The 22,089-nt window shown below is 49.3% G+C and overlaps 1 protein-coding gene across 2 annotated transcripts in view; it reads right to left on the bottom strand.

Annotated features, from left to right (window-relative positions):
- Positions 1–7,882: 7,882 nt before the first annotated feature.
- LOC142560739 (uncharacterized) overlaps positions 7,883–22,089 on the bottom strand; it is a 133,263-nt gene continuing 119,056 nt past the window's right edge. The window contains exon 6 of one of the 2 annotated variants that reach the window (XM_075673039.1): positions 7,883–15,557. In XM_075673039.1, coding sequence (XP_075529154.1) covers positions 14,772–15,557 — 786 coding nt within the window. In that variant the 3' untranslated portion in view covers positions 7,883–14,771. The remainder of the gene's footprint in view (positions 15,558–22,089) is intronic. The other variant, XM_075673040.1, reaches the window with a different exon arrangement.

Genomic DNA, 22,089 nt, shown 5'->3' with positions numbered 1-22,089 from the left:
AAAAAAACCCTTGGCGATATTCAAGGAAGATTACGCATGTCTTCTTCAGACGACAACTGTTCGCACTGGCCCCGTCTGCTCTCCTTCTCACACTTACTGTCTACCAGGCGTTCTTTTTTGATCTCGCACCCCGCACTTGCGCATTGCTTCATGGTCGCAGTATCGGGTGGCCGCTTCTGGCTTCGCACTTGTGCACCGTGACCGGCGCGTCAGTCCCCGAGAGAGTGCGCCCGCACGCTGTTCCAGTTTACCGGATGTAGATCAAACTTTACGTACCTCGTTTGAACCAATCCCAGCGAACTGCAATATATCCAGCGCTCCTCAGGCGCCCGTATCCCTGTGTGTTCTCCACAGAAACGCTATTTGGCTGTGACCAACGTTGAGCCGCAGGTGTGGCTTACTCCAATGAGGAAAGAGCGGACATGGTTTTGACTCTACGTGGGTCAAGCGGACATAGAAGGCGCGCAGTTCGGCTATTTCAACGCTGGCGTCCAGGTATGCGTCCGACCTCAATGACGATTGCGCGTGCATATGAAACGCTGAGGCAGACGGACTTCTACGAAGAAACGACCTAAATCTTCAATCCTGGGCGAGGACGCGGAGACTGATATTTTGTCAAAGTTTTCTTCAGACCCACATGCAAGTGTTCGCAGTGTGGGTGCTGAAGCTGGAGTGTCAAAGTCTTCAGTGTGGAGAGTACTCAAGAAGAGGCCTCGCCTCGTGCCTCGCCGCGACAAGCTGTAGCAGACGACGAACGGGGTGCACCATACACGCTGGCACATTGTGGAGAAGGCTGGCGCTGGGCCAGTTCCCGCCATAACAAATTTCACGTTGCGCTTCTTCCATCATGCTCACTTTTTTTTTTGGGACCACCTAATCATATTTGAAAACATAAAGTTAGCTTGATATATTTAACCCAAGGGCGCGGAGTTGTAAACTATTATAACCAGCTTCGCCCATCGATGCCTCGTGTCATTAAATGTTTGGATTATCAAATACCGGAACTGTTGAACTTTTATATACAGAGGCTGTCGAATTTCATTGTGTTATCACCATTTATCCTAGATATGTTGGTGAAAACAACCTTCAGGAATGTCGACAGCCTGGCGGGTCGGTGACCAATAATTTTGGCAGCAGTGTGGTGTGCGGTTTTTTTGCATTCTTGTGTCGTGTTATTGTTTGTACTTCATGCGTTGATAAGAGAACACTGTCCAACGTGGAGTGCCATTACAATACCATTACAACACTGCTTTGAATTTTTTTTATAGGCATGTGACGTAGCTTGTTATCGCGCTACCGTACACCCCTTGAAGATGCGTTACCAACAAGCCCACATTGCAACCCTTGTGAACTTTACTTCTAGTAGCTTGTTATATTTTTAGGCTGTTTCAGCATACGAGTTACACTAGCACACGTTCCCTGGTAGGAGCAAAAAGAAATAACGTAGAGATTTCATATTTATCTTTCAGTGCATAGATCTTGGCTTGTCATATGCCAAATTTTCTTCTCACTGATACCATGCTGCATCCATATTTTGCTGCTTCCTCCGTCTATCTTACGTTATAATTTGGTATATCCCATATTTTATCCTTGTTGATCAGTTTTGACAGTTCTGCGAATTCTGTCTGATCTCTCGAGTTGAACTGTTTCATTCTTTGTCATTTCTTTATTAGGTCGTTCGTTAATTGCTTGGGAGAGCTTGCCTACTGGTTGCCTTGGTGCGTTGCCTCCCACTTTGAGTGCTGTTTCTGAAACCAGCCTAGTTACGGTTTCATTCATTATCTATACACACACACACACACACACACACACACACACACACACACACACACACACACACACACACACACACACACACACACACACACACACACACATATATATATATATATATATATATATATATATATATATATATATATATATATATATATATCATTTTCATCTCTCTGTTCTAAGGCTGCATATTTGTTTGCAAGCACCAGCCTGTCTGCTTTTACTCTTACGGCGTCTAGGTTGGCCTGTTTCTTCTTGACCAATCTTACTCTTTCTTCAAATTGAGGTGAATTCTAGACCTCATTAACCTATGATCACTGCACTTTACCCTACCTAACACTTCTCCCGCACAACGCTGGGATCTGCAGAAAGTATGAAATTTATTTCATTTGTTATTTCACCATTGGGGGGGCTTTTCTGGTCCACTTTCTGTTGCTGCGCTTCCTGAAGAAAACTCAGTGCCCTGCGACTCTGTGAAGAAGGATGACCAGCGAAGCTGTGTGTGTGGGCCCCTTAATGGCGAACTGGGTCGCCATTAAGGGGCCATTCAGATAGTGCAACGCCGGGTCGGCCCGGCGTTGCACTATCTTCGGGATCGGCCCACGTGTGGGGAGTGCTTGGTGCCTGCGTCACCTCCGCCGCGGCTCGGCCCGACATTGCACTATCTTCAGGATTTTTTTTTCTACACGCGGACACAATAGTGGGGAAACTAGCCCTTAACAGCTTCGCTGTAGAAGTGTTTATTATTCGCAGCGTCTTCCTTTCCGCGAATTTGACAAGCATTTCTATACTCTACTGTTCCGAGAATCGACGCCATAGTTGGAAATTGCTGGTTCCCCAGTATTCTTTTTCCCCAGTCTTTCATTCAAGTCGCCCATAACTACAGTATAGTGAGTTAGGTTAATCTTAACATTTTGTCTTCTCTCTCTCTTTCCTATTCTCACGTGTAGGGTAGAGAACTGGACAGTCTAATTAACCTCCCTGCCTTGCATCCATGCCTCTGTCCCGTCTATTATGAAGGGAGTTGCCGTCACTTGCGCCATTTCGGCAGTGCGAGAAAAGCGAATTTGACGGGCAGTTTTGGTCGTATTCGTGACCGCTAGAAAAGAAAGGCAGATATTGTGAGGACACATTGTAACTGGCACTACGTTGTGGGCTTCGCATCGAGCACGTTAGTGAACGTACTTCAGGAGCATTTTAACCGCTAACGTAGAATCACGAGGGTGAGACGTAGACACTGCAGGTGCGCTAACATCAACAGTGTATTCACAGAAAAATTATCACACTTATATATCGTGTGTGAACAAGAAATATCGGAAACCGAGGGGTTCCACTTTTGATAGTCACGCTCACACATAGCCAAAAGGCAATGAAGCCAATGAAAGCCTAGTGATAATTAAGCTGAGATTGAACTCGAAATCTAGAAAATACTAAGGAAAAAGGAACAAGAAAGTGGACGAGAAGATAACATGTCGCTGATGGGAATCGAAGCCACAACCTCCGCACTACGGAGCGATGCATATAACCTCCGCGTTAGTGTAATTGCATTAACCAGTAATGCGATAACCTCCGCAGAACACGCAATGCGGAGGTTGTGGGTTCGGATCCCACCAGCGACAAGTTATATTTTCCTGCACTTTCATTTCCTATTTTCCTCATTATTTTCTACATTTCAAATTCAACCACAGCCTAATTACCTCTATGCTTTCCTCGGCTTCCCTGCCTGTTGTCTGTATATGGTCGTGATCAACAAAAACATCCAGTGCCTCGGTTTCCATTATTCGCGTTCATTCATAGCGAGGGTGTCTAACCAGGCAGCCTCGGTGTCATTAGGTGGCATACGAGGGTATTAGCTACGGGTCTGCTCCCAAGGTCACGTGTTACGTGACGCAATCGGGCAAAAAATAAAAGTATGTTCCCCATCCGTCCGCCACGGCCTTCAGTGGCGCTGGCCAGCAGTGCCAGGGCTAGATCTAGTACACATAAATACATAAATATCCACGATTATGGCCGGATTGCTGGCCGTCGCCATAGAGTTTCTCACTATATTATATATACCTAGAGGGAAATCTGGCGCTGCTGCGCTGTGGTATGCATGGGAATGCCGGTATATTGTGACTTCGGATTGGCATCGTTTGTTCTCGGAGAGCCGGGACACCTTGAAGACGCGCCTGGCAAGCACCGTTCCGGCTGTCACAATGATTCATTTTCTACTAAAACAGCACGCAAAAAGCTGTTTTAGCTTTATTATTACACAAAAGCTTGTTTTGTTTAACTATGAGAACTTGTTATTGCATGTATAATTATATGAAACGTAACAAGTATCAGCGGACCGCGAAAGTTGGAGGACAGACGACAAGATTCGCGATCGCTTTGAAACAGTTTGTCGTCTGTTCTTGCTTTTCTTCGCTTGGTGATGCATTGTAGGCGAGTAAAGATGTAATATGCGTGAATGGAAATATTTTATGAAGCTTTTACTTCAAGAACGCGTTATTTGTGTAGTTATATCCACGTTTTAGACGAAGCCTCTTACAACGCCAGCCTAACACGAGCCTCGCAGACAGATATACCGTCATTCCCTTGAGGCCCCCCCCCCCCCCCCCACAGCACCCTTTAGGAAACTCTCATAGACGGTGGCGCCGGATTTCCCTCTAGGTGTTATAGTGAGAAACTCTATGGCCGTCGCCGTAGCACAATTGGTAGTGCAACGCACGCGTAATTAATATAGAGTTTGTGAGCTCCGCTCCCACCAGCGACAAGGTATGTTTTCGTCAACCTTCATTTCCCCCCTTTTCCTCAATATTTGCTGCATTTCAATTCCGACCAAAGCTAATTACCTCTTTGTTCTCCTTGGTTTCACTGCTATATTCGCTTTACACGGTCGTGACTTACCATACGTGTTCATTCGCCCGAAATTCCTGCTGAAAACGTCCCACTACTCGAGTAGTGGATTATCTCCCTTATCAAGTATATCGACAGATGCTGCGCTTACGCACATCGCACCATTCCTCCTGATAGATTCAGCTCCTATTGTTTCTCTTGCACCTTTGTGTCTCGACGGAACCGTGCATCCTTTAAACAAAGGAGCGCAGCCGTATTCCCTATAATGAACACAGATATGACCGTCTCGGTAAGCATTAACTTTCAGATGTGTGCTCTCTCAGTCGGCCATTCAACATTTCCTTCCACACGACAATGGCATCTTCTTGTAAATCAACGCTTCTACGTATCTTCTTGGAGCAAACGGCACCGTCTCGCGGCATGGTTTTGTCAACCGCCAATCCTTGGTCAGTTAATCTGTTACAGAAAAAAAAGCAATGTTTGATGACACTAATGCCACTGCGGGCAAGCGCACAGTCACGTGATGCTTTTTCTGATTTCACAAGCTTTCTTTGGAGGCCTGCAAAATAAAACAAGAGCCACCTTAATGAAAAGAGACTAATAGGAGATTTTTCAATGCGCTTTGAAACTTCTTCGTTGCAGGTTGTGCGAGGAAATGAATACTTGTAAAGTTGGCAAATACGTGGTGTTTTTAAATCCACGTCCCAACAATTTGGTTGCCTCTGAGTAACAGAAATAGATCTCGAAGGCTATGCTTTTGCGGGCTGCATGCGCCGGAAGTGATTGCGAAGCTGAAAACACGTCATGGCCGATATTTTTTAGGCACTACCTATTAATTTTGGATAATTACATATTCGAGCCCACAGCAATAATCTCAGTTGTTCAAGAGTAGTCAACAATGTCCAGTGGTTGCATTCGTGTAGGGCACAACGTTCTTTTTTTTCTCCAAGGTTGGCACAAGTTGCCTGAAACAAACTGTAAATAAAATTATGCGATAACTTTGCCGTATGAAAACTCTTTTGCACTCCTTTTCGCAAAATCATCTTTTCCAGACATTTATGTGTAGCAATGACTTTATACCAGATATCTTCAATCATACCTGTTACGAAACGCCGGGCATGTGCAGGCACCTTTCTGTGGGATGTTAATTCGCCTTCTGAAGTGCTTGAAATGGATAAAACGACTTCAAGAAAGGCAGTTATTGAAAATACTGTTTGACTTCGCACCCGCCGGGGTTGCTTAGTGTCTATGGTGTTGGGCTGCTAAGCACGAGGTCGCGGGATCCAATCCCGGCCACAGCGGCCGCATTTCAATGGAGGCGAAAACACCCCTGTACTCAGATTTAGGTGCACGTTAAAAACGCCCAGGTCGTCGAAGTTTCCGGAGTCTCTCACTACTGCGTGCCTCATGAAGAGAAAGTTGTTTTGGCACGTAAAACCCCATAATTATTCTTGTTTGACTTTGCTTACAATGCAAGCTTACATCTTTTGGTAGTGCTAAAAAAAGAAAGTGTCGTTTTACACTTAGCTTTGTCATCTCAGGTGACACGTGAGTAAACGGAACTCCACGCTGTCTGCCAATCAAATTTCAGGCTTTTGAAACAAAGGGCCAATGGGGTCTTTCGCAGCTGGTATGGTCGAAATTCTCTTATATATACAGCTCTCTGCCACATATTGCTTAACCGGCCCCTCACCAGGCCCCGTTGCAAATTGGCTACACACTGGAAACTGTAAAACGCCGTACAAGGAGCGTTTTACCGATATATATATATATATATATATATATATATATATATATATATATATATATATATATATATATATATATCACATTGGTTCATTATTGGAGGACACAGGAGAAATTAACTGAGCGTCACTGCTGTTAGATACGGGACAGTTTCCTGAGACTACTTCGAGCTCCCCAGACCACATCGAATCGCACCACAGCTAATTAAGGAGCGCAGAAACACGGATACCACATTCCTGAGGCGCGGCACGTGCAAACAAGTTGGCGGCCCCCACTTCGTGTGCCGCCGGTGCAGCTATTCACTGCTTGACTCTTCCCGAAAGTGAAGCGAGAGCCTGGCACTGTTGCGGGTAAAGTGGCTCCCGAAGCAAGACGGCTGTAATGCGCCGTGAAAACCTGGCGGCGTCGCCCCCATCCATCTATTGTGACGGCGCATTGCAAGTCAGCGAGGCAAGACCGCAGGGGGACCAAGCAGCGACTCTCTTCGCCGGGTGGGACTCCATCGCACGGGCGCCTACCATTGGCCGAAAATGACGACACCCGAGCGGGCTCGCCGATTGGCCGAAAATGGCGTCACCTGAGCGGGCTCTCCCATTGGCCGAACGTGACGTGTCTTCGAGACACCGAAGGGCTTAAAAGACGCAGACCGGGAGCAGCAAAGGGCATTTCCTAGAGCATTCCGTGATTCTACTCTTTCGAGCTTCTTGCCGCGGGCCGCAGCGTCCGAGTTGCTGCCGGCCCGTAATGACTTTAAGACTGTTAATTTACTCTCACTGTAAATAATGTAAATAAACCTCCCAAGTTTTCATCCCGAAGTCCTACTCAACCCCTACACTGCCAACAGATAAAGCCAACGGAGACACTCTCTTTCTTTACCTCTAGTAGCATTTCCAGGCGGTGTTCTTTCCCTGGCTTCTCCCATACCGGGGCCGAGGGACAGACCACGGCGTCGATCCCCACCTCCATTTCGCCACCTCTGTTCTTTCTTTTTTTTCTTTTTTTTGCTGCGTGGCGCATTTACAACGGCGGCTCTGCGCCTCCCGCGTTCGATGATTAGCCGAAGCCACGTGCCAAGGTGAGTGACGTAGATAGCACAGCGAGGAGGCATCCGTGCATGTGACCTTGATTCTCTGGCGGGGAACTCAGCTTCCTCGATAGGGAAGGCGCGCGGCATTTGGTCTGAAATTTCGGCTGTTCCTCGCGGGCGGGCAGCGCCGCAATACTTTGCCCACACGATCGTTAGTGCGTGATGTACGCACTGCGCTTGTCTGTTTAAAAATGGCCGAACCTGGTAAGGAGCCCCCCCCCCCCTTTCTTCAGATTTCGGGAGGAAGTATACCGGAAAGCTGGCTATACGATGTCTGGCCATACAGATTGCGTAAACAAAAGCTGATGCTCGCCTCCAAGTTTGATCGGACCACATTTCTTGCACACGAAAGCTTCGCCCAAAGGAAACTTCATGCCGAACGAAACACCCACACACGCATACACACAGACAAAAAAAAAAAAACGCAGTGCGGTACTTCTAAATAGACGTTTATTTGATTTCACTCAAGTTGCCTTCCCCGCGTGACCAGGGAACACATCAACAACAAGATTTCCAAAACAGAACGGCACCGGAAATGCCGAAAAAAAAAAGCACGTCTCTTAAACAAAACAGAACAAAAGTGCCAACAGGAGGAGTATATGGTCCAGAAGAAAGACAGAAAGAAAGAAAACAACCTCATACTGTAGTGTCCGCAGCGTACAACACAGATTAAAAAAAAAAAAAACATTACAGATGTTTAGCACAAAAACCGTAGTGTTGAAGATACAAACGCGTGTTAGAAGTCTCGCCTCTTTAGCGAGGCGGATTTCGCTGCGCACAGTATATGCATATATACGAACGTTGGTGAAGGCACTCCCGTTGAGCAAGACACGCAAAAAAGCATGTGGACCCCGCGCTGATATCGAAAAAGCATCTGTAGATTGGGTTGTCGCGGGCATCCGAGATAACAATGCGTAGTTTCATTAAGGCAGCCAGCAACGCTTGGTTCTGGAGGTACACGTGACACACACACACACACCTACAGAGAGACGAAGACAGACGAGACCGACAGTGATGCTCGTCGGAATTTCTCAGAATGCCACTTCGTTAGTCTACACACATAATATGACTGGCCTACAAAAACCGAAAACCTCACAGTCTAGAGAAGAACGTCACGCCGTGTATTTCCCCTCCCTCCCCCCTTCCCACCCTTCTCTTTTTAACGACATACAATTACGAAGTGAAGAGTAAATCTTCGTCAGGAAAGCAGACTGCTTCGATCGACGATGGCGTCATCGCTCAATCGCGGTTGTAATCGGCGTACTCCTGTCGGTTAGCGCCGACTGTCGTCTGCTGTCACCCATCTGCTAAGTGAAATAACTGGCCCGGGAAGGCAACACGCATCTCTGGATACATCGGTGAAGCTTTACGAAGGCACTTTGAGCACGGAGAAATCGTAACCACAAAAATAGTCGAGACCTCAAAAGTGTGTAAGAGCGCTTCGAACCAAAATCCGAGACGGCTGGCACTTCACGCATCGTCTGGACGCCACAGCAGCGACTCGTCAACGGCACACGCAGAGTTTACCGTACAGAATGTGAACAGCAAAACAGAGCCGTACTGTGAAGCAGCCTTGTTGTGGCCAAAACGCCCATTGGCCACTAAACTTTAGGCGAGACTATTGTGAAGCCGTAAAGCACAGCCGTCACAGCTGCAATAATATATATTATTCAGAAATATAAAGTAGCAAAAAATCGCGCGATGAGCGCTTTCATAGACTATGACCGCAAGTTAGGAAATTAAACAACGCACAAAAAGGAAATGTAAATACGAGTCAAGCGACGCCTTGGAATTTAAGAAACACTTGTTGGTTCCGGGTCCGCCTATTTACACGGCGTTCACCCCTGTTCTATGCCGTAGAAGACGTAGTTTGCAGGCATCACATTGCACACAACCAATGAACTGAAGGGTCCGGCGCATTTCACACAACCATAACATCAAGAGGCAACGATACGTGCATAGCTAAAACACACACACATGTACGCACGCACATACACACAGTTATAAACATTTATAATTGTAAAAACTTTCAAAAAAACGCGAACGCCAACAGCCGCTATGTGCCACAGTCAATGGACAACAAGTATGGGTCCCGAATTCCATTTTTTAAAGATAACCTTGACCACTGTGACCGATCACGAGGTCGCACACTTATACATTTACATATGCAAAACATTTTACGTCGGCGGAGGACTGTTCCCCCCAAAAGGTACAGATTGCGTTACACTTTAAGTCTAGCGGGAACCGTCACAACCATGTATATTATATAGCCAAAGTTGGTGAATAACACCACAGCTGACGTAGATACGGGGAAGGTGATGGTTAAGGCACTTGGTCCATCGTTTGATTCAGTGCATAGTTGCGTAAACACAGCACGCAGGTGACAGGCTTGTAACGCATTATATATATATATATATATATATATATATTCGAATGCAAGGACCACGGACGGATTGTCGACGCAGAATGACCCAAGCCCTTGCTACCTCCCAGAAACAGGCAGCGGGGTATAGCTCTTTCCCTATTGACTGGTGGTATACGCGCAGGCTGTTCAACGCGCTGCCCGGATTTGATAAGGCGGAGTAAAAAGCGAGAGGCAATAGCTCGACGCCATGGCAGTCAGGAACGGAAGACGTCCCTAGCACTAAGCATAAAGAAATTTGTTTGATTCAGACAACGCTTTCCCGCATTGCTCATGAGTTACACAAGCCCCGAACAGCGTAACACATACTGAATGCAAACCTTGGAACACAACGCTACAAGCACAGAGAGAGAGAGAGAGAGAGAGAGAGAGAGAGAGAGAGAGAGATTAGATGTTACGAGGCAGAGCTGCACAACCGATTTTTGTTATCTGCGAGCGCTTGAAAACAGTCACGCATAATTTGCATCAAGGCTCAACGCAAAGGCACGGCATTAACTCGGCAGCGACCTCAACGCACTGGACGGCGCTTCGAGAATGGGCAACGCTGGCTCGACAGATGCGAGCGACGGCTATGCGCGATGGCTACAACCACAACGAAGCGTACACGTCGACGTACATTCGGCGTCGCGTGGCGTCGGCGCGTTCGTTGCGGTTAAAACTGAAGCAGGTACACCCAGTGGCAGGCATGTCGATAGCTACAACGGCGTTGTTACAACGCCGTAAACAGGCGTGCCCGCGCCCTCGGTCTACATCGTGCCGACTATACTTTCTTTGCGGTTGCGGATTAAAAGGAACTCGGCCAACAGCTTCATTCAAAGGTCACACCAAATGCTTCAGTAACTTCTACAGGGAACGGAAACAACAGCGCGACTGAAAATTGCTAACGCTGCGCGTGCGTCAACAATTGTCAAAGTGGTGTAGTTGCACTAGTGGTTTTCTTTAACGGCTATTTAGATGGTATCTTTTGTCCCAACAACGGTTAAGCATTCAAGGACTTTTCAACGTACACATAGCCAGTTATAACATCACCGTATACGCCTCATAAAATGAGCCTGCGACGAAGACGAGCGACGAGAATGACCGCAACCACTCGACGACAAGTACCCACCTTTATACCGACCAGCGTTGCGCGGATATGGGGGAAACGGTGTCTACACGTTGTAGGCACCGCGGGAAAGAAAAAAAAAAAAAAGAAAAAGATGCGCGCCCTCGGCATAAATGAGGACGCGCGTAGCGCACGGTCTTGCTTTCCCAAACCGTTCGTTCAACACACACACACTCACGCACACACAACGCAACAGGCCACGGAATGTCTATTTTTTGTTTTCGCCGTTTTTTTCGCGTAAGTAAGCGTGTACAGAGACGCCGATGCGGGTCGCATCCGTTCAAACGGTCGGCGCAGTACAAGCAGACGGCACAGAATTTCTATCGCGCGGTCCCCGTACGATTACGAAAGTATTGAAGGCTCAAGAAAAAAAAAAGAAAAGAAAGAAAGAGAAAAAGAAAAGAAGAAGGTAAGCTTAGTAGGCCATGAAGGCCGATCGCGCATTTGATCAGGGAGACCTGGTTAAACTTCCTTCTTTTTTCGGATTCGCACCCGCCAGAACAAGAGTTGCTGCGATCATAGCGGGGAGGATGAAAGCACACGGTTTCCTCGTTCCACAAACCAATAACAATAAGGCGAAGGAAAGAAAACGGACCGAAACCCACGAGGAAACTGCAAGAAGCAGCAGCAGCAGCAGCCAGTCCGCCCCGAAGCCACGTGAACGGCGATGCAGCGTAAGACTCCGCGTGAAACACTAGAGGAAAAAAAGACAGAGAGAGAAAACGAGCTCGCATTTTAATGCACTTTAACGTGGCGCTCGGCGCAACCGAGTAGGTATACACCGTAGACATTACAGCTGAAGTCAGTGTGAGCTCCGTGATGAGACATACTGGACTAAAACGGGGAGTTGGTAGGTTAACATCGTCGAATTCAAATAGCGCGATGGCATCAAGATGGCGTACGATCGCTATCGTCGTCTGCTCCCTTGGCTCTGTTTGATTTCGGCGATTGCGGCGTCGAACGCATAGAATGACGGGTCAGTCGATGTACAGTGGCGATGCTATAACAGGACCATGCAGGGGTGCAGGAACGTGTTTTGTCCAATAGGACGCATAAGAGACGGTATCACGGCCGTTGTCTTCGCTATCGCTTGCCAGAAATGGCGAATTTTCGGCAGCACGACATACAGTGGGTTCTGGATGTCGACTGTTGCAGCAGCCACCTACGAAAAACGCGCCTGTCCTCGCCACTTAAGGTGTCTGTCGGGTCCCAGCAGCTATCGCACCCCGTAAACATAACCGACCCTTGCACGGGTGGCCGCTTTATGTGCTCGGATGCCACTCGGAAAAGAAAGTCTCGGCCACACAGCTATACCGATCGTAAAGTTCTAGGAGCCTTTATTCGAGGTCTTTCGCAGTCAGTTCTGTAGCCGTGAACTTCAAGGGTGTGCAGTGACCCGAGACAATAGGGCAACGACAGGCTCAACATAAATCATTTAAGGGCTAAAAGAAAAATCAAATGAAAAGTAGTAAGAAATATGTAGCTTCGGCAGTAATACACTTGAACCAAGCTAGAAACCCTAAGGCATTGAGGACGGCACAAAAAGGAAAGGTCGCCACGGAAAGTGGAATATTGCTCGAGATGGAGGATGTCTGAGCGCCTGCACGAATTTACACGTCTAAGTGTTACTCGCGCATTACCCAAAACGTCGAAGTCACAGCTGCAAGAACGGTGAGTTCATTAGGGACGCGCGGTGGCTAGTCGAGAGAACGTCGCACCGAATTAAGACGCTGAGTTTAGATTAACGAAACAATAAGGAGAGAGAGAGAGAGAGAGAGAGAGAGAGAGAGAGAGAGAGAGAGAGAGAGAGACGCTAAGTGAAAGGGGCAGGCTTATTAGCTGTTGTCATGACGCACATACGCTTAGCAAACAATGTGACACGCGGCGGCATTCTTTCAGATTGTATACACAGACGTAAGCTGCCGTCAGCATCGACGTCAACCGTTTCCGTGAAGGCGTCCTTGGGACTGAAGTCACGCTGCTACGCGCGGAATTCGGTAGACAAAAAAAAAAAAAAAGAAAGAAAGAAAGAAAAGGCGTTACCCGAAGCGAAACGACCAACACTGGAAGCAAATAAGTCGCCAGAAACTCGCGCACGCGAGGCTCTCCGGCGAATGCTCACTTCCCGTGCAGCCATATCTCGCGACAGCAGATACAGTCGCCCAGCCGCGTAACTGCGCATCTAGATAGGCCAAGCTTCCAACTTCCCGATGATTGCGCAAGCATTCGACACTTGCAAGGAGGCAGAGCACGCGGCGAAACTAGCCCTGGACTGAGGGACCACCCGTGCTGAAGAGGCTTCCCTTCGACGAGAAGACAGCGTGAAGAAGAGAAGACCTCGATCCGCGAGAATTCCATTTTATGATTCAATAAATGTTTTTCTCTCTCTCCTTTTTGTACCCGAAACGCACCGCCCAACTCCATCCCACGAGCTGTCTTTTTTAATTATTTTGTTTCATTTTACTGTGGCTTTGCCTCTCATGTGTGCCAAGAACACAGGTTGGACCGCGTACATGATTACAACATTTTTTTTTCTTTTTACTGGCCAGTATATATATGAGAGCGACAAGGCCCGACAACGATGTGACACGGTGTATCCCTCTTGCGTACAAGTAACGAGGCTGACAAGAAGTACAGATTAGTATAAGACAATCTCGAAAAGAAAAAGAAGAGAAGAAGAGAAAGAGAGAAATGACGAGACAGGCTATGAGGTGCATAACGGCAACACGCTCTGTTTAGAAAACACGAACCGCCTACAAAGAGCGCAACAAAATGTCCGCCCGGACTTTGCAAAAGGCAACGGTTAGGAATGATTTTCATCACGGACCCTTCGTTCCAAAATTGTAACGACGTAAAAAGTAGACTATAAGGTATATGTCCAACGAAAAAAAAAAAATTACGGACGCTGTGTCCAGTGAACTACAGTCACACCAATAAAATGGTGCGAGGTTTTCTGCAGTGATGTAGCCACATCGCCCTATATTAGCGATGGGTTAAGAACGTGAGCGTTGTTACGCTTGCGGGCCAATCACAAACAATAAAGCCGGTCCCTTTACATGTAAGGGCAAAGTTGCCCAGACATTTGCGTTTTTTTTTTTAATTTGACAGGCAGCGACCATAAGGTCACGCCTGTTTACCTCATCTTACAGCAGCTGCCGGTCGATCTACTGAAAGTACGTAGTCCTATAGAGGCGAATTTTGGCAGACCTGTATTGAGCATACCAATGTTTTGAGCCCCATGTTACAATCATAAAAAAAAAATGTAGCTACAAGACCACGCTAGCAAACCCTTAACGTAAGTGTGACGCATCGCCAGTCTGAGCCGCACGTGCTTCTATAACATCGTAAATCACGTGACGTTATACGTGGGGCCTCGTGCAGTCGCATTGTATACACGTGGCATTTAACTCGGGGCAAAATTTCTCTCTCAACAGGCGACAAAAGAAACCAGCTCGGAGAAAACAATTACACAACGCACACAAGAGGCACACCAGCGCCGACAAACACTCACTCATGCCGTTGCGTAATAACACCACCCGGCGCAAGGCGTAAGTGTCCCCACAGTGAGCGTCTTTTTTTCTCTCAGGCTGTCACAAAAGCGTCGGGGGTGCGCGCACAGACAAGACGAAAAAAAAAAAAACAATACGAAAGACCGGAGCTGCTCACAGCGAACACCCGCCAACAATATGGCTGCCACTTATGACGTCACCAAACAAGGGGGCCCCCTCGACACGAAGAAGGTGACAGACGGCGGCACAGTGTCCAATCCCCGCTGCCCTTGCGCGCGCGCCTCTCTACATCTGCTCGATGATCTTGTACTTCTGGCGAAGGTCCATCTGCGTCTCCCTCGGGTCCTTCTTCTTCCGGGAGCGCAGCAGTTCCCGGAGCTCGGACGCCTTCATGGTCAGGTTGAGGCCGTCGTGTCCGGGCGGGGGCAGCGAGCCGCCGTTCCTCAATGGCGCCGCCGCGCCGTTCTGGCTGGGGCCGTTGTTGTTCTCGACGTGGAGCGCCGCGGCTTGCCTGGCGGCGGGCTGGGGAGGCGCGACGAGCACGGCTCCGCCCCGCTGCGGCGGCGGCTGCAGGTCCGAGATCCGGCGCACCTCGGAGTTGTTGATCTGCACGTCGTACGCCTTCTGGACGTCGTACGAGCCCGAGCCGTCGGTCCGGTCGGCGCCGGTGGTGATCGTGGTGGCGGTGTTCTTGATCACGGCGGTCGTCGTCGACTCGGTCACGGAGCTCTTCTGGTCGCGGCCGAAGGAGACCGGAGAGTCCCGGGGACTCGAGGACGTGGAGGATCGCAGGTCCGAGCTCCTGGAGCCCCCGCCGTTGACGGCCGAGGAGCCCTTGTCCGAGACGGGTGTCTCGAGGCGTGGCGTCGAGCGGTCGTCCCCTTCTTCCTCGCTCGTGGGCGTCGGGGAGGCCGCGACCACCTCGACGGACGACGTGTCGTCCTCGTCGCGGCTCTGCTGGGCGGCCGCCGCCGTTGCCACGTGCGAGGCCCTCTCGGTGGCCTGCGGAGGAGTGGACTGCGGGCTGGGCGTCAGCAGCGGCGTCGAGCTCTTGGACAGGTCATCCTGATGCTGCGCACAGTGAACGAGAAAAAACTTGAGTGCATCGTCGCGAGAAATACTATAGCGACAAGTGTACGCGAACGCAAGCTACCTCGACACAGTCGCCTCCTTCGTCTCGAGCAACCGCTGTAAATTTCACGTTGTCTCTCGTTTATGGAGACAACGTGGCAAACTCAGGAGACAGAAATAACGACAAAAACACCCAGAAAACATAACAAAGCTGCACCATGTTCGCGCTCACCAGCGCGAAACAAAGTGGTACAACAAAGTGACCAACAATGTGACCAAAAAAATAAGTGACCGACAAGCGGCCAATAAACTGACAAAAAAGCACGCGCTTTGTACTGCGACGAATTTTATTTGCTTTACTGAGACAGAGGTGATCAAGAGTTTTCGGACAAATGCCTCAAAGCAAGACCCAACGCTTGTACGTACAAGGGGACTTGCTTCCGTCAGGGACGAAGACAAAAGTTCTTTTGTTCTAACCGCTAGCGACTCCCTTGTTCGGCCTCTCTTGATATCACATCGTCTTTCTTTGGAACGCTGCCTCGTCTGGGTTACTGGCACATGCTGATGTGCACCTGACACATGAATCGAGTATGCGAGCACGTCGTTCCGAATCAATTTCGACCAGCCTGGATTCTTCAACGGGCACCTTGATCTGAAGCAAGCGAGGGTTTTCGCGTTCCACCCTCAGCGGAATGCGGCCGGCGCGGCCGGGTATCGAGCCGGCGACCTCGTGCTCAACAGTGGTACCCCGCACAGCGCCTAAGCCAACGGCGCAGCGCGGTTCGAAACAGCCCTAACGTCAGCTATGGTCTCCGCACACTCGGCAAAGACGAAACCGAGGAGTGATCGTCTGCAGAGAGAAATTTCGAGACAGACGCGCAGAAAAGAGGATATTGAGACAGACATTTCAAAAAATAAAAAAAAGGGGAAGGTTACGCTCGGTGGGAGGACGTCAGGGAGAACGATACGCACGCCTCCCGCGGACGTACTACACACACACACAACGCGGTTGAGTGCGGAAATTCATTTCGCCAAGGTTCGTCGACCGTGGCGTCGACAAAGAGCGAGCGGCGATGCCCCCGCAGGTCAACGCAGGTGCGCTGGAAATAATACCCCCTCCCCCCCCCCCCCCCCCCCCATAAGTACGCGGCTTCCTTCCACGGAGAGAACGCAACCTTTCGCGCAATTCTCGCGCGTCAGACTGGCTGCTTGCTCTCGGGCTCGGCAGAAACAGCGCAACGGCGATAATGGACGGCATCACGAGGCAAGCGCCGAAGGAGAACGACAAACAAAAAGGGAGAGAAAGAAAGAAAAAAAAAAAGAGAGGGATGGGATGAAATAGGCCTCGGGAGCATCTAATAGCGGTTGCAAGTCGGGAAGTCGTGCGGTCGGAACGACGTGCGGTGCCTTTTGGAGAGTTGCTTCGGCTGGCGATCCCGTATGCGAAAAACCGAGCAGTCCATGCTCTTCGGACGGAGACGGGACGTCCCATTCACGGCATGCGGGAGCGCGCGAGCGTTTCGACCGCGAGCGTACGGGCCGGACCCACCACTGAACTGTACAAAGGGTCCCCCCGCGCACACGAAGCGGCCGGAAAGGCAATCGACACCGTCTCGTTTCGTACCGCGCGATAAACCAGAAATGTGATAGCTCGGGCACGTGCACGTACGTATATTGCATGGCCGTTTTTTGGTTAATAGCTCGAGAGTAGTGACGACACTACTTTTCTTCGCATACACGGATGCCGGTGGACGCGGAACAGACGTGAACGGAACAAAGCGTGGCTATCATACGGCTGCAAATGAAGACCGTCACGTCTCAGACGAAGGCGTGCAGCCGCACAAAACATTGACTGTGCCGAAGAGATTTCACGCCTTTCAATTTGGGAAGCCTGACTTCACTAGTCGAGACTACTGCCGTGACAAGTGACGCTGACTCCACGCACAAATGCAGGGGACGACGTTCTCGACAGTCACGCACCTTGCGGGGCACGCAAGGCGTCCTGTGCAGCCAACTAACTGCGTAGTTTATTACCCTCACTACTACTCTCGTTACCGCTCGTTCCGTTTACCAAACGAAACGGGCACTGTGCATCCCGGCTCTCTAACGCAACCGCTTCTTAAGTGAAGTGCTAAACGGGTACTCACCACTGTGCCGCCCTGCGCGCAATGAACGAGAGGACACTGAACACTTCGTCTGCAATCACAACTTCTTCGCACTCCAAACGACCGCACGAAATGCACCTCGGGGTCTACGCATTGAGTCCCGCCCTATACGAAAGCGCGTTTAACTTATTTTTGCGTGATGCTTTTGCCAACTCAGTACGACACCTTAATCCTGAATGTTGTGTGTTATGTGTGCGCTGAAATGTACGCCCTGTGTGCATCGCTTCAATTTATCAAGCATTCAGCTTGAGTTGGCGCCATGCCAAGCGTGCCAGGGTGCCTTTCGTTAAGGGGGGGGCTTCTCTCCGCGTGAAGTGCTGGCGCAACGAAGGCGGCTTACACGCGCCAGCATGCGGTACACGCGGCCTGCAGCTCCTCGGCATCAGAGCGGTTCAAGTCTGCAGACGCGTGCCCCGTAATATGGTGCACACGTTGCTCGGCTGAGGGAGTTCTTCACGGCGTTTCCTCGCCGACGGGGGGGGGGGGGGGGGGGGGGGGGGGAGGAGTCGCGGCGCCACTTCCCAAGACGCGCGGTCTGCGAAGTCGCGGCGGCGGGGCTTTAGAAAAGCAAGAAATACGAGCAGACGTTAAAGGAAAACGCGCAGAAAAACCAAGCGGGGGAGAACAGTTAGAGCAAAGATTTCTTTTCACGACTGGCAAGGTCGCCGAAAAGGGTCGCATAAAAAATAAAAGGCGCTCTCCTCGTGGACTCGATAATGATCCGACTCCAACGAGCATTAGTTATTTTTGTTTTTTCTTTCCTTCAACGGAGGTGGTTGGCAGTAGAGTGCGTGCTTATTTATTTTTTCCAGAGGTGTCGCGCCACCCGACTGACTATAATGCACAAGTGCAAGCGCCAGAGGAATGCCGGAAGTGCAAAAAAAAAAAAAATTCTGTGTTTCTACTGATATTTTGCAGCCTTCAATATGCCACTGACCATGCTGTTCCTTACAGAAAACCAAATCAGCCATGCTGCTGTCTTTTGGTTATAAGAATACCCCGTCTGTCGAAGTGGCTCAACTTATCCCGCAAATGGTCTCGCTGTTGATGATATCTTGCGAATAGCCACAAGGAAAATTTCGGAAATACTTCGGATGAGTACAGATTATAAATATCACACGAATTCATTTATTTATTCGAAATGCTGTCAATGCCGTTACAGATTGAGAGTGGGTTGACGCACGCAGTAATATGATGTTGGATACTGGATATCGAATTTTGAAAGGACGAATGATTCAGGACTGCTGGTGACGATGGGCGGATACAGGTGGTTCCAATCCGAGATCGTCTTCGGCGAGTATGAATGGATGTATATACGCGGTACGTTTTCGGTATCGGAAGATAACGTGCAAGCATATGGCGAAATAATGAAATTGGGACGATGGTCGATGGGGTTCGGCAGACTGAGTTTAAGTGAAGCAATTTTAGCGCTCGGAAGCAATCAACACCTTCGCTACGACAGATGCGTTGAAGTGGGGCGGGGGTGTGGGGGGGGGGGAGGCACTCCGGATTTAATTTTGGCCGAATCGGGACTGTTAAAGTGCACAGTAACATTTGCACACTATTTCCTGAACGAACTCGGACACTAAAAAAAATTATATTAACTGATATCGTATTAGAGTGAATTTTAACCTTCTACTATACCAAAATGCCACTCTTAGGGCTTCCTAAGTCAGAACAGATGCAAAATCGAAAGACGCGTGGCGACGCCGCCTTGAACCTGACGCACCAGGCAGTCGTGACGTCACAGATTTTGACGGCGCCTGCAATAGGGCCCAGTTATTATTTTATCGGCAAAGATAGGAGCATATTTTTATTCTAGAAAAATGGAAAGACTGAAGTTAGCAAGTTTCGAGAACTTATACTGATTCACAACTTTGCAGATGTTAAAGGATACTTTGAAATCCGTGACTTCACACAGACAAACCACCGCTGGGATTTCAGCGCTCGAAATTTGACCTTCGTTTTTTTGTCTCGTAATTATAAGGGGTGTGCGAATATTAGGAACTTTTCGAATATAGAATCCAATATAGCGTTTTATTCTATTCGGTCTTCGAATCGAATAATAATAATAATAATAATAATATTTGGGGTTTTACGTGCCAAAACCACTTTCTGATTATGAGGCACGCCGTAGTGGAGGACTCCGGAAATTTTGACCACCTGGGGTTCTTTAACGTGCACCTAAATCTAAGCACACGGGTGTTTTCGCATTTCGCCCCCATCGAAATGCGGCCGCCGTGGCCGGGATTCGATCCCGCGACCTCGTGCTCAGCTCGAATCGAATAGTCGCTATTCGTAAAGGTGAATATTTTTTTTTCGAATTCTTTTGGAATATCTTAAAACTTGAACTGCGCCCAAATTAACACAAAAACGAACCAAAAGTATGTTAAATTTTCCCCCTCGCGGGCATAGTAGAGACATAAAACATGAGAACTAGCGTAGTCGATCAGACTACGTCGCTTAGGTGGCCATACTTTACAGGCTGTACTGCGATGATTCGCGTTCTCTTAAGGCCTGTTTCACATGCAAGCGAAAATGCTCGCGAATCCTGCCGCAGAAATCTGTTTCGAGCGGCGGCGGCACTAGCGACGGGAGCGGCGAGGTTCGGGCAAGTTGGAATTTTGTCGCGGCGGCAGAGCGCCAGCACCGCTTCCGAACGGCCCGCCTCGCCACGTGACCAGTGGAGGACTAGTGCGGGAAAGCCTGCGCATAGGACGATGTTTACTTACTTGCTACACGGGGTACGAGCTTTTCAACGAATTGTTAATTGCTAAGCGCAGGATATGTATTTATAAAATAAAAATTTGAGAGGCATGGACTAAGCAATGCTTATGTTGGTAGTCGCAAACTACCGAGACTGGCTGAAAGTCCCGTGTTTTTTTGCCAGCAACATTGCTACTCGCAGCGACGGAAAACACGCGGCGGCAATGCAGGTGAAACGAAACCTCGCGAAAAGTTTCGCAGCGCCGCGCCGCTGCTCGCTCAATTCGCTCGATCGCTTGCATGTAAAACAGGCTTAAGAGTTATGTGCATGCGAATAAACTACTTGCCTGATCCTAACGTACCGTTCGTGCTTCATAACGTCCTATGTAGTTACAGAAACCTGCTAACTTCAAGAATGCTGGAACGTGAACATCGACTTAAGTTAATAGTGATAACGGCTGACCAGTATTCGAAAACTAGTATTCGATATTCGATTCGCCTCCTGCACAGGATTCGGTCCGCATTCTATTCGCTCTCAAAAATCACTATTCGCACACCCTTACTCGCAACCTGAACGAATGTAGAGTCGCGAAGGAATAACTTGAAAGTATAAACTGATTTGGTGCTTCCATCGAGTGTGTCCCTTTAATAAGGAACACTGGCGTTCCCCAGGGCTTTACGGGGACGCCGCCACAGAGCCTGAACGAGAATCAACGAGACGACGACGACCGGCGGGGGATCCGGGTGAACCGAGAGACCGAGGGTAAACCGCTCGGGAAAAAGAAGCGTGTCGCCCGCGCGTGCGACACGCTCATCGCCAGCGACGAGGGCGGCAGGCGCGCGGTGGGGGGGCGGGGGATTGCGCAACGCCGACGCCGCGCGCCCCGCAGCGGCAGCAGCTGGACGGGGCCGCCGACCACGCGTCGTCTCGCTGCCAACAACGAGCTGCGCACGACGCTCACGACAGACGGCGCTCGCGCCGGTCTCTCAGAGACACAATCGCTAGAGCGAACTCTGTCGGCCACGGCGAACGTCGACCGGTAGGGTTCGGGTAGATGGAAAGGGGGTTGTTGGAGGAGAGGGACGCGGTTGCCCGATTTTGCACTGCCCCGACAGACTGTCTGCAGGGGCTAATGCCTCGCAGATCAATTTAAAAAATAAAAATAAATAAAAAATAATAGTAAAAGGGGGGATCCCTGTTCGACTTTGCAACCATTCCAATTTCTGGAGAGAGAAAGAAAGAGAGAGAGCGTAAGCAATAAATTGGAAAGCCTGTGGACCGCAGCACCGTATGTACCTATGCGCAGCTGACACCTGCACATCGGTTCGCAGTATGGGAAATGCACGCGGAAGAGGATTGACTACATGCAGAGGGGCGAAACACGCAAGTGAAAGAGCGAAAAAAAACAATAATAATAAACCGCCTGTCTCGCATTCAGAAGCAGGTGCAAGCGCGGATAGTGTAATACATGAAGCAGGCCTACGTTTGTGCTGGGCTGTCGAGGAAGACGAGAATGAGGGCGAAGACGTTAATATTTAGCGACAGGTCTATTAGAGCTCCTTTGCGTAAGTTCACGGAAGCGTCCGGAAGGTTACGCTGCTAGAGGCGCCGACCGCGTTGGTTAAACTTCTTCTTTTTTAACTTTTTTTTGTGAATAAGC

The sequence above is a fragment of the Dermacentor variabilis genome, chromosome 10, assembly GCF_050947875.1.
Source record: "Dermacentor variabilis isolate Ectoservices chromosome 10, ASM5094787v1, whole genome shotgun sequence".
NCBI classification, from domain to species: domain Eukaryota; kingdom Metazoa; phylum Arthropoda; class Arachnida; order Ixodida; family Ixodidae; genus Dermacentor; species Dermacentor variabilis.
Note: the sequence above shows the minus strand (reverse complement) of the source record. Positions and strands in the feature narration are given on the sequence as shown.